General features: G+C 41.0%; 3 protein-coding genes across 4 annotated transcripts; 2 read left to right on the top strand and 1 right to left on the bottom strand.

The window, feature by feature from the left end:
• The first annotated feature begins 240 nt into the window (after window positions 1–240).
• Window positions 241–1,587, top strand: LOC115773038 (protein FAM181A). Its single transcript, XM_030719535.1, has 2 exons — window positions 241–327; window positions 473–1,587. The coding sequence occupies exon 2, from the start codon at window positions 528–530 to the stop codon at window positions 1,308–1,310; it is 783 nt and encodes a 260-aa protein (XP_030575395.1). The 5' UTR covers window positions 241–327; window positions 473–527; the 3' UTR covers window positions 1,311–1,587.
• Window positions 1,588–1,738: 151 nt separating this feature from the next.
• On the bottom strand, window positions 1,739–7,919 carry LOC115772828 (ankyrin repeat and SOCS box protein 2-like). 2 transcript variants are annotated; one of them, XM_030719231.1, is made up of 9 exons: window positions 7,696–7,919; window positions 7,038–7,240; window positions 4,105–4,271; window positions 3,833–3,988; window positions 3,511–3,756; window positions 3,251–3,422; window positions 2,455–3,058; window positions 2,201–2,354; window positions 1,739–2,104 (listed from the first exon to the last, which is right to left on the bottom strand). In XM_030719231.1, exons 2-9 carry the CDS (start codon window positions 7,157–7,159, stop codon window positions 1,974–1,976), a joined length of 1,752 nt encoding a protein of 583 aa, XP_030575091.1. In that variant the 5' UTR covers window positions 7,160–7,240; window positions 7,696–7,919; the 3' UTR covers window positions 1,739–1,973. The 2 variants fall into 2 exon arrangements, with proteins under 2 accessions (XP_030575091.1, XP_030575090.1); XM_030719230.1 differs by lacking the exons at window positions 7,038–7,240; window positions 7,696–7,919 and adding an exon at window positions 4,590–4,766 and having other exon boundaries at window positions 1,740–2,104.
• A 1,786-nt stretch (window positions 7,920–9,705) lies between these two features.
• On the top strand, window positions 9,706–12,350 carry ccdc197 (coiled-coil domain containing 197). Its single transcript, XM_030719514.1, has 9 exons — window positions 9,706–9,938; window positions 10,143–10,182; window positions 10,431–10,607; window positions 10,715–10,872; window positions 10,962–11,044; window positions 11,122–11,294; window positions 11,389–11,499; window positions 11,595–11,711; window positions 11,789–12,350. The coding sequence occupies exons 1-9, from the start codon at window positions 9,835–9,837 to the stop codon at window positions 11,972–11,974; spliced, it is 1,149 nt and encodes a 382-aa protein (XP_030575374.1). The 5' UTR covers window positions 9,706–9,834; the 3' UTR covers window positions 11,975–12,350.
• The last annotated feature ends 119 nt before the right edge of the window (window positions 12,351–12,469 follow it).

Raw genomic sequence — 12,469 nt, 5'->3', positions numbered from 1 at the left:
TTGCGCCCCTATTTCAAATGCACATTTAACATTTTCGGAGCAGAAATCATCTTGTAGGAGAAATATCGCATCCCCTCAGAGGCACCCCCCCCCCCCCCCCCCCCCCCGGATCTCCATGACAACAATTTGCGATGGTGAAGAATTTGATACCAGGGCGCTTGGAGGCTGATTGGGGTGCATTGTAAGAGGCCTGGGGTCGCTGATTGGTTCAAGGGAAGCACCATAACTACAAGGAGTTTATATTCATTCAACTTGTTGAAGTGCTCCTACTGCAGCCTGTGAGAAGTCTGTGGTTGGACTGAGAAAATCTGGATCGATCCAGCAGTGGTGAGTAAAAGATTATTAATCTCTGACAAAAAAAAAAAAAAAAAAAAGGAAGTGAATTACGATATTAAGCATCCCACTCGTTTGAGGCTTGACTGCATAATGCCTGGTGCGCAAAAACATAATTTTGTTTCTGATTTCTCTATAGATCCTGACGGTGGCTCGCACATTTTAATATGGACTGAATACACTCGTGATAAAATATGGCAAATGCAGATAGTGAGGTCAAAACTTTACTCAATTTTGTAAATTTGGCATCCAGCGACATCAAGGCGGCCCTAGATAAGTCCGCTCCGTGCAGACGCTCTGTTGATCACCGGAAATATCTGCAGAAACAACTGAAGCGCTTCTCTCAAAAGTACTCCAGAGTTCCAAGATGCCACACGCACAGATCTGCGGAGTATAGGTGTGCCAAACCGGTGGGGACTGTTCTCCAGAGTGGGACAGAAAAGGCCAGCTCTGGTGCGCGGGATGTGGATAATGTCGGGAGCTCTGTGGAGCAGGTGCCTATGAGGAAACGCCAATTACCGGCCTCATTTTGGGAGGAACCTAAGTTGACCCAAACTGAGAGGGAGCACTCATATTTAGGAATGAAAAGGAGTCCTGCAAGCACATCGCAGGGAACTGAGAATGAAAAGAGGAAAAAAAGTTATGATGATGATAATGATGACGCAAAGGCCGCAATATCTGCGTGCAGTCGGCGCAGCTCCGCGGATAAAGAGACTCTGAAACTAGACCTGACCTCTCACCACTGTGTGAGTGTGTGCGGCTGCTGCCCTTTCCAGTACCATGGACACCAGATCCTTCACAGTCACATTTTTTTCCCCCATCAGCCCCTGGGATTGTGGAGCAAAGCAGCAGGGACTGAGACAGAGAGATCCGAGCATCCTTATGGACAGAAAATTCACACGCACGTTGTTGTCAAACCCATACCGACCAAGCCCACCGCCCAGTCACCAATCTTCAGTGTGTTTGGGTTCATTTAATTAACCCAACGATGAACCCATCACACAAAAATATGTAAATAGGACTAATGACTTTAAGCATTTTAAAATGAGATACTTCCTTGAGCACTTATTGGAATGCTTCATCTATTTTTGTCTTTTTAAACCTAAAGGACTAAATTGCACTGAATAATTTCATCATCTTCACTTTCATGCCAGTCTTATGCCTGAAAATTGACAGTAAGGTAAAAGGTTTCTACTTTTAGGTGTCTACAGAGAATGATTGTTCTTTTTTTAAGTGCAAAAAGTCAGACAAATGAATCAAAACATCCTGTTTTAGTTTCCTATTTCAACTATGAGAATCGCCTCTCTTTGTCAAAGTAATGTTTGATAGGCACATTTGAAACAATGACTTTTATTTTTAAATAAATGATTCAACTTCCCTCAAGAACTCCTTTGGGCACAAGATCATTTTTACCTTTTTATAAAGCTTTCTGCAAAGGAAAAAAAAAGCATTCTGAAGGACAGATTAAAAAGCCTTATTGTCACACCACATATATTATAAATAGATATTCATACACAGAGAATTTCTTTGAGAGGAACATTTACAGATTCAAGACATCAGACACAACTAAAAAAAGAACTACTAGAAGATAAATATAGTCTTATCTCTGAGGACTATATTGCTTGAGGTTCATTTTAAAATCAGTCAGCCTGGCTCAGGTATCTGATCAGTCTGTTTGGCAGAGGTAAGCTTGTGATAGATCTCAGTCTGTATCTCCCCATCTGGGTCCGAATCCTTAATCTACAGAGGTGCAGCAGTGGACGTGGTGACACTAAAGACAAGACAAAAAGAAAAGATAAAGAGGCTCGTCGCTTGCTTCTAGACCACTTTTGTGCATGAAAGAGACATGTTTCCATTTGATACTTACACAACTTCTTCTCAACAATGTGCCACTCTTCACGGCTGTGCAGTAGTTCAGTCAGCTTGCTACACAGCTGAACATGGCCAACATACTCCAGCAGCAAGTCTATAATCGGCCCCGTCCATTTACTCATAACTGGTATTGAGATCCACTCGCAGAACTAAGGAAGAAAATCATAAAAAATTACATTGCTGAAAAAGAACATATATGTTTTTGCTGTGTCGGAATGTATGTCAATTTTTTTTGCTCTTTTTGTATACCTGCGTTATCGCTTCTGGAGGCTCACTGCAGTTTCGAGGAAGCATGCTGCCATTCTGCACAGCATATCCATTACTGCCAACAGTTATTATACTGGATCCTCTTACAGCTGGGTGAGGGCCACTGCCATAAGTACATGCAAAACAGGAGAGTGCATCGCAGCCGTTGTCCAAAAGGCACTTGAGTAGAGGCAGTTTATTCAGACAAAGTGCAACAAGAACTGGGAATGCGGTAGTACAGGTTGGGATGCTTGCATTTACATCGGCTCCTCTTTCCAGCAGTAAAGACACAGAGCTAATACAACCCCGACTTACAGCCATCAGCAGAGGACTGACTGGATCCAGGCTTAGACTAGCACCAGCATTAAGCAACACCTCAGCTGTTTTGGTGCTGCCACTGGCAATAGCAAAGTAGAGGGGTGTAGCACGTCGATCATCATACTTGATGGAGTGACTGTGGGGCAGTGTGGCGTTTACATCTGCACCTGTTTTCAGTAGCACAGCTGCAACAGTGTGTCTGTTGTGCTCTGCTGCCAGGTGGAGGGGGCTGATCCAACTGTGCCGGAGCCTGGCCCGACTTGTCACTGAGACAAGCAGGGATACAATCCTGAACATAAAGCAAGGATGTTAATGTAAAGTGAACCCAACAAGTTATAGCTTATAGTGCCATTTACAACATCCACTCTATTGCATACTGTAGCAATAAATTTACTCTAAAAATACAAATTTTACCCACAAACCAGTGTTTTCTTTAAATTATAATATTACCCAGTTAACAAACTGTACTGCTTGAACTTACTTGTCATGCCCGTGCTGGGCAGCGATATGCAAAGGCAGCAGTCCTGAGCTTGTTGGTTTGTTGGCATCTGCATTTTTAGTCAACAGTAGGGCCACAATTTCATTGTGGCCATTTTTACTCGCTTCATAGAGCGCCGTAACACCATCACATGTCTGGATGTTGACATCTGCGCCTAAAAAATTCCACCTTTCTTTTATAACATTTTAATGGGCATAAAAAATATGAACATTTTGAAGATTTTGTTTTTGGCAGAAAAATACCTTTCTCAATAAGGTAACACATTGACCTCATCTGTCCTTGTTGAGCTGCTACAATGAGTGGTGCGATGGTGTAGGTATTAGACGGATTGATTGCAGCTCCGGCTCTTAATAGTATCTCACAGATCTCTGTGTTGTTTCTGGATACAGCCTCATGGAGGGCAGTCCAGCCCTGGGCACACCTCTGATTCACAGTGGCCCCATAAGAGAGAAGGAGGTTCACTATGTCCACATTCTCAAGCTCACATGCTGCAGAGACACAAAAGATGGAGTCAGCCTAGCTCCATATATGCTGTTGTGAGAAATTCTTAGCCCACAGCTGTACCTTTATACAAAGGTGTTTCTTTGCCTTTGCTGTTAATGTCAGGGTCAGCTCCTGCTTCCAAAAGACACTGCACACAGGCCAAGTGCTCACAAGACACAGCAAGCAGCAAGGCCGTCTGCTCCTGCAATGTTCGCTTGTCTACTGAACCTGGATGGGCTACAACAGAAAATACACAGGAAAAAAAAGAACAGTTGAGTAACTCACTGGGCATTCTGAAAGAGCTGACAAATGACATTTCTGGGGCCATTATTTTGAGGCTTTCAATCACATACCCCTTAACAGGGTCTTCAAGCACTCAGGTTGTCCAAGGCAGGCAGCATCATGCAAAGGTATCCATCCATCTTTGTTCTCCTTTAGCGCCCAGTGAGAAGATGCTGTCAGATTTCTGACAGTCTCCACATCTCCTCTTTTGATGGCACAGACCACAGGATCAACATCCCTTGAAAGGAGAATTAAAAAAAAAAAAAATCACATTAACTAGCCTTAATACAATCAAGTGTAATTTCAAACAGACATGGAACCTATAAGAGGTGCAGTATTGACTCCTAAATCTGCACAGTTGGTGATTATCTCTTTGTCTTTAATCGTCTCAATTAAGAAAAAAACAAACAAACAAAAAAACAACTGATTTTGTTCTTCAGTAATCCAGAGTGTGCGATTTTTATTCTTTACTGTTAACGCAGAAGACTACACACACACACACACACACACACACACACACACGCCCCAAATAGCCCACACAACAACAAAGACTCACTCCGGCTCTGACGCGCCGTCGCTCTGATTGTCTCCCCTCCTCCTATCTCCTCGCAGTCCCGGCACAGTGTTATTACCGGCATAACGGAACTGAGATAAATAGTCTGAATAGCTGAATTTGGTCATCACTGAAGGTAGATTTTGCCGATTCCCCTCCCGGTGCGTCGGCGGAAGCGGAGCAGTGCGCAACGCCGAGCGTGGCTCAGCTGTGCTCTCCCGGATTATTTTGGGACTGTATTGTCAGGCGGCGGGATGACGGGCTTATCCATATATGTCAAAAGACTTGGGCATTTAAAGATAATGAAAACAGCCCTGGAGATAATGCAGCCTAAGACCAGCTCCTTTGTTGTAGCCTTTGCTTTACTGTTTGGTTTCCAAATTAAATAAAAGTATATGATATATGACAACTACAGAAAATAAATACAGACCCCACAATCACTGCTCCATTTTGAAAGCCTTTCCACATGGATTGTATTATTAGCAGGAGGAGGTGGCTTAATATTTCTATAAAAAGGCAGTTTTGGAAATCAAAATGTTACGATAACTTCCAAAAATCACCACATGGAGTCGTAGAATGCAGCCCTCTAAAATTCCTAGAAAAATACCGAGGATGTGACCTCTGCGTCCTTCCTGGCAGCTACAGGCATGACCTCTGTGATGTTTTCACACCAGCGATTAAGCCACTGTTTTACCCCAGGAAACCTATTTATCAAAAGGCAGCAACATATTAATTCATAGTCTGTAACTTCTTCATGCTTTTACCCCCCAAAGATAATAATTTTACCTTCATATGCTTTCGAGATTTTGATCATTTAAGCCCTGTTGGGGGCACTAGTGAGCTAAGTGTCTTTAAGTGGTGGTTTTGCTCTGCGATGATTAGAAGAAAAAAATAGAACCCTTAAGTGAGGGGATCCAGCGGCTCTGTTAGTCCTGTGGGAGGGAGGCATTTTGTAGGCATTGTTTGGGTTCACATGTCCCCTTAGAGGGAAGGATGACTGCGAATGATTTCAAAGTGGTTCTGAGTAAACATTTTTATCCAACTAGAAAACATTTCCGCTCTAATGACAGCGCCCTCTGGGTATCACCAGGTCTCAGCCCAAATATGCATTATGAGAGATTTTAGATTAAGATCTTTGGAAAGCTCTCCAGCGCCATCATCAAAACAACAGTGAGGGAATAGCTTTAGTCAGGATGGGGATCCATCACAGCACAAGAGCTTCAGAGAGTTGGAGAACTAATGCTACAACACACTGAAGCTGTTGTGGTGACAGCACCTTTACCGAGACGGAGGATGTAAAATAAAATAGCAGTTATCACCATGAAATTTCCCTACTGATTGATTACAACCGTTAAGACATTAATGTATCACCATCTTTCTGATATGTTATGTTTAAATATGAAAATGAAATGTTATCTGTGCAAATAGGAATTCATTTGCTTACATTTCCATAACAGAATCGTGAGCATTGGATAAAGCCGTGCTTATGATTTTTGCTGAGGAAATTTTGACATTCTTTTTAGATCACTTCAAAAATGAGAATGAAATGAGTCAACAGCCAGGAAAAACAAACAAACAAAAATCAAAAACTATTTTGCCACTTAAGATGAAAATATTCAAATCAGGCTCTGAGGGGCGTAAGAACAAACTCACCTGTAAAAATAATACACAGATAAGACTGGAGCATATAAATGGTACAGAAGAAGAAATGATTAGCTCGTAGTGCCCAATTATCCGTGCAGAAATCACTTGCCTGTGAGTTCACATTTAACAGGTTTCACTTTCTCCATGAGCCTGAAAGGGTTTGTGACTGACAGATCCATTCACCTTGTGAGGCTCTAGAGGAAGTACATGTTCCAGCTGTACTTTAGACCTGAATATCTGCATGTTTAAGTGTTACTTCCCTATAATGGAAGACACAGCCCTGCAGGGACAGAAAGACACTTGCAGGCCATACACACTATAATTAGTGGTGCCATTTTGTTTGCATGTTTTTAAGGTTTAGACCTCTTAACATTTGCATCACATTTGAAATAAAACAGCTATGAAGCACGATGACTTCACCTCCACTTGCTCAAATACACTGCTTTCTGTTAAATTAATGTTAATTTTTGAATACTGTCCAAATCTCATTAAGCCTCCACAAAATAACCCATTAAAGCACTTCATCATTTAGATAACTCATAGCAATTTTGCTTTTCAAATAAGCAGCACAGAGATATTCAACACAGACAGCCCCTTTTCTTTTCATGTCTTATATTTTTATTTTTTTACATTGTTTTCTTTGGATAGGTGTTTACATATACAGATCCCTCACCATGGCATTGTATGATGTGCAATGTACAAATATGTAATGAATAAATATGAATACTCTTTTATAAAAAATGATTAGGTGTAGCACTTTGCAGTATTTGTCAAACTGTACAGAGGTGATATCATTTTTTTCCTTACCTGAGCGAGTTTGTTGGGGTGTTGGATGAAGTGTGGAAAGTCAGGGAGCAGCTAGCCAGCCTGTCTTTGATATCACTGTTTAGTCTCTGGTAAAGAGACCCAGATTTCCTCATTGCAATCATCACAGGAGCAGATTTGTTGCCCAGTCCTGAGTGCAGAACACCTCAAAATGTACTGCTGTCTTTTTCATAGATGAGTAATCACTATCCACAATAGAAGGTAGAAAAAGAGAAGTCACAGCATTAACAGCAGCAATAAATTAACAGACTTGCAAAACTCAAACAAGCAAAGTATAATACACACATCCTATAGGAATTAGAGACCAAACTCATATAAAAGAGCTGAAATCTGCAATGGCAGATATCAGAGAGCAGCAGCTCCGGCAGTGAGGGGGGATGCCTTTTAAGGGCATGTTCAGCAGTGTTATGTTCCACTTGGTGTTGCTGCTCCAGAGACAACCCTGGCGTGTGTAGTGCTGTTAGTGAGTTATGCAGCAGAAAGGATAACAATAAACCATAAAGCTGAGATTACAGATCATGATTAATGGAATAAAAAAATGTTGTCTTTTCATCATATTTTGACAAAACAAAAAAAAGAAAATACATGCATGCACCCACAGAATTGTTTGAACTCACATGGATGAGCTTGATGAACTTACCACGTTCTTTATCCTTATTTACAAATTATGAGTTATTTTTTTTCTAGAACAAATGTGTTAATCCAAAACAGACTGTCTTAAAGACTCCATGTTATCATGTATGAGCTCTTTAGCGATCGGGTGAAGTGTGAAAATGAGTCTGAAGAACGTGCAGGATGACAGCAGATTTTTGTTTCACAACGACTTCTTCCGAAGTGTTTTTGAAAAGTGCTTCCTCTATTGAAACTGGATGTGGCCTCATTTTTTTTTTTATGACAACAAACAAGTCCTTCGACATTGTTATTTCCAATTACGTGAACAGGCTCTGATGCAAATTCTTGAGAAACCTCTCATGTTTGCCAACAAAGTCAAACTAAAATACACATAAGATACACATCTAAGGCTTCAGCACCTGCAATAAAGAAGAACTGCCACATACTAACATGTCAGGGCAGGAATGTAAAGGGAATCCTGGAATGGTTTATGTACATTTAATAGTGGCTCTTGTCCAGTTTAAGAGAATCAGAAATTCTTGATATTAAGCTGGTATACACAGTGGCAGAGGACTGACAGTAGAAGAGCTAAATGTAGCGTAGCACTTACTAATGTCATTAACTATATCTGCTAACTCATAACAAAATATCTGCTTTGTAAAGATCCATATAACAATCTCTTCTTTCTCTCAGCTGCTCACTTTAGGGGTCACCAAAGCAGATCATATGCCTCCATCTCACCCTGGTGACTCCAAGGGAAAATCTTAGCATTCTCAAGTCTGCCACCTCCAGCTCAGCCTCCTTTTTGCAGTGCCACCATCTCCACACCATACACCATAGCAGGTCTCACTACCAGCTTTCCTTCGGTCACAAATCACCCCTGACACGCATCTCCACCCACTCCACCCTGCCTGTACTCTCTTCTTCACCTCTCTTGTGTACTGTCCATGCTTTGGATGGTTGACCCCAGGTTCTTAAACTCAACCACCTTCACTGTTACACATGTCTCCCTCTCATTCACTCACACGTGAAGTTAAATCGAATGAAGTTAGACAGTTATGTCTAACTATCTCACTTTTGCTGACTTTCATGTTTCCTCTCTTCACCTCTCCAGGCTCTCTTCCACCTGGTCCCTACTCTCACTACAGATTACAGTGCAAACATCATAGTCCATGGAGACTCCTGCCTGGCCTCTTCTGTCAACCTGTCCAACATCACTGCAAATAAGAAGGGGCTCAGAGTCAATCCCTGATGTAATTCCACCCCCTCCCTTGAACCCATCTGCCACTAATACTGCACACCTCTCCACTGTCTTCGCTGCTCTCACCCTCACATACTTCACAGTCCCAAAACGCACCCACAAATGCATTTTGGGACAATTATTGTTGCTTTACCTGGATTTTTTTTTTTTTACCTTCCTTGTGTAGAATAACGTTTGTGCATACTTCAGCACCATCTGCTGAGCAGAAAAGGTTTCCCTGTGTGCACTTTAAATGTCAGTTTAACACGTGCATGTGCATGTACAAGCATATTTTTGTGACGTCATGTGATTTCATTCACTGTTTACCTTACATTTGTTCTGGAAACTTGCAGATTCTTGAGCACATATTTTAAGAATGAACTTCTTCTCCATCAAACACATATCTATCTATCTATCTATCTATCTATCTATCTATCTATCTATCTGTCAAATCTTGACGGGCTTTGGTGCGTTATGTTTATATGCAAAATTATTGTTCTGTAATTCCTAAACATCTAAAACTAACACTGATGTAAATAAAAAAAATGCACACAACAAAAAAGTAAAACGAACCAATGAACTGAAATTTAAAACACTGAAAGTATTGAATTACATATGAAAGCTAATATAACAACTCTGATCCATATTTTTGGTTCACTGTTTGCGGAAAATGGGACGGAGTGAGCACTCTTCGCTTTCTCCTGATTTCATTCTGTCAGTAACCGACCCGAGGCTCCCCAGCTTTTGCCATGACAACAAAGAAACGATCCCGGTGCATTCCCTGTTGTTTGGCCCGTGGTCACTAGGCAACAGCTGCACGAATCCAGGGAAAACATCCGGAAAAGATCCTCGATTGTTTTTCTGGTCTTTTGAACGCAGAACAACCGAAGACGCTTCAGAAGTTCTGAGCGACAAATCTACTAAGACATGACTTCTTCTCTGCCTTTACTAGATAACAGCGATCCTGCTCCGAAACTCCAGGTGGAAAATAAAGTAAAAAACATTTTTGTAACACAGCCGCAGGACACGAGGTAGGCCAGTGCTTTTCATAAACAGCAACTCAAGTTACGTTGTATTTAATAAATTAAGTAAGGGGTTATCTAAACGCATTTATATAAAAATAAAACGTAAATATAATTATTTGTTTTTATATCTTACATAGTCAGTTTTGTGCTATATGTGTATGTGTGTGTCTTTCTTGACTGAATCAGACTGTTACTGGCAATTTTTTTCAGACGCAGAAGGGAAGAAAATCACATACCTGTTGTGAAAGAGGTAAGATTTGTGATTTCACAGAAAAATACTCTCATGGGTTTTATATGTTCCATTTTCTGCTTTGTGCACCTTAATTTTATTTGATTTTGGAGGGTATTCTTTCTTTCTTTCTTTCTTTCTTATCATTCCCTCTTTTCTTTTCCCTTTGAAGCATTTTCTAACTTTTCTTTTAAGACGCTTTCCATAAATGCACCCTGGAAGGCTTTCAGTATTAATGCATCTGAGTGGATCTGTTTTTTTGTGTGTAGTCTTCAAGCAGAGACTTGGAGGCAGGAGTGACTGCTTTGCAAAAGACCTTGGTTCTGAAGAAACAGGCCGAGTTGGATGAGGTGGAGAAGCGACTTGCACTTAAACGGCTAGATTTTAAAGCCTGCATGGAGGCTCTAGCACAGCGAAGGTCTGAACTGGAAATAAAACTACAACAGGTGAGTTGAGACCTCCTTGGGTCTAAATGAGTAGCAGTAGTAGCTATCCATCATCTATAAGACATTGTCATAATGTGGCTGGCCTTTGGCTTTGTGTTGTCACCCAGACTAAAGAGAAGATACTGAAATTTGAAAAGTTCGTAGCTGAAAATGAAGCAAAGCGACGCAGAGCACTGAAGAACTATGAAGCTTCACGGGTGCAAAACATTGTGAAACAGAGCCAGATAGAAGATTTGACAGAGCACCTTAAAGAACTCAGAGACAGGTGACACCTTAACATTTGGGTTTTACTGTGAAGATTTCTTTCATTAAGTTGATTTTTTAAGCCCAGCTTTGCCACATTTCAATTTGCAGAAGGCAACTTTTAAAGGAGAGAGTGGCAAAATACAAAATCTATGATGATTACTTGATGAAAACACGAGATTATCTCCCCAGCAGTAAGTTCAAATTGTCATTATTGAATTTTTACTTAAACCTGTTTAACCCGTTGAGTAAATCAGGCAATCTGTTTCAGATTATCTTGATGATGGCTCTGAATCTTTGGTTATGCCCATCATTCGGCGCCATGAGACACTGTCCATCACCCACCAGGAGCTCCTGCAACGTTTGGGGCATATGGAGGTGGAGGTGGAGCAGGGCCAGCAACAGCTGCAAAACATGAAGGAGGAACTCAGCATAAAGAAACTGGTCAGACATACAAATGCAGATGTTAGATGTAGCATTTCTTTATAGCTGTACTGTAGCTTTGAGTGGTTGAATTATGTTTTTCTGCCTGTTGCAGATGACCAATAAGGAGCTGTCTGAACTGCAGAGTGAGTTAGAGACCCTCAAAGAGAAGAACAAGCAGGCGGAGGTTAATTTACAGATGGAGCTGGGCTTCTCCAGAGAGAAAGTATACCTTCAAGATTAGTTGGATACGGCCCTGTTCTCAGTTGATCGTGGGAAGCCTTGAATAGAAACACTGTCATGTGTGTCCTTGTGTTTCAGATGACAGAAGTAGGAAGACTGCTCATGGCTATCAGCAACCTTGCAGAACAATGTTACCTACAAGCATACGGACCGTTGGAAAGCATGAATGCGCTGACGATGCTGAACATGGTGAAGGTATTAACGTAAAGGATAAGCTGATTATTAGTGTCCATTTTTACTTTACCCAGCTCTCGGCTGACCATTTCTTTCAGGAGTACATTCTGGACAACGCAGACACCGAGAGGAGGGCGAGGAGGCTGATGGAGTCCGGGAGTGCCATGACAAGTACAAAGGCTGTGATGAACAAAAGAGAGGGGGGGTCAATGAAGAGCTTTGGAAGCAAAACACAAATCAAAAGTTCAAGTAAAGTCAGCAGAATGAGCGAGACATTTGGTTGATGTTATGGTTTTAGTATTTATCACAGTGCTGCCTCTTGTGGTTTGTTTGTGTGAAGGTTCACTCTTGAGGTGGAAAACAGCACTTTAACCACTTTGTAGCAAATTAGATGTCACCTGCTAAAGAAGGCCATGAAGTGTTACCAAAACCTCCATTAGGAGAAGCTTAAATTGTGTTGTTTCATTATTTTTCTTACGTTGCTTTGATTGCTTTTGTAACAGTTTTTCAGTGTTCCACAAAAGCTATCTGCCAACCTATCCGATTAAGTCATAATATATAGAAAAATCAAAACACAAAAACAACCCAGCTGCTTCAGATGAGATATTCATGTTTATCTGGTCATCCAAACTTTGCCAGTGTTTATCATTGGACTGTGATTGTTGCTTATTTTTGAAATAAAGTGTTCATCATCAAATAATGTGGTCAGACTGGAAAGTACAATTCATATATATATATATATATATATATATATATATATATATATATATATATATATA

This window comes from Archocentrus centrarchus, chromosome 22, assembly GCF_007364275.1.
Source record: "Archocentrus centrarchus isolate MPI-CPG fArcCen1 chromosome 22, fArcCen1, whole genome shotgun sequence".
In the NCBI taxonomy this organism is placed as follows: domain Eukaryota; kingdom Metazoa; phylum Chordata; class Actinopteri; order Cichliformes; family Cichlidae; genus Archocentrus; species Archocentrus centrarchus.
This window is presented reverse-complemented; position numbering and strand designations above follow the sequence as displayed.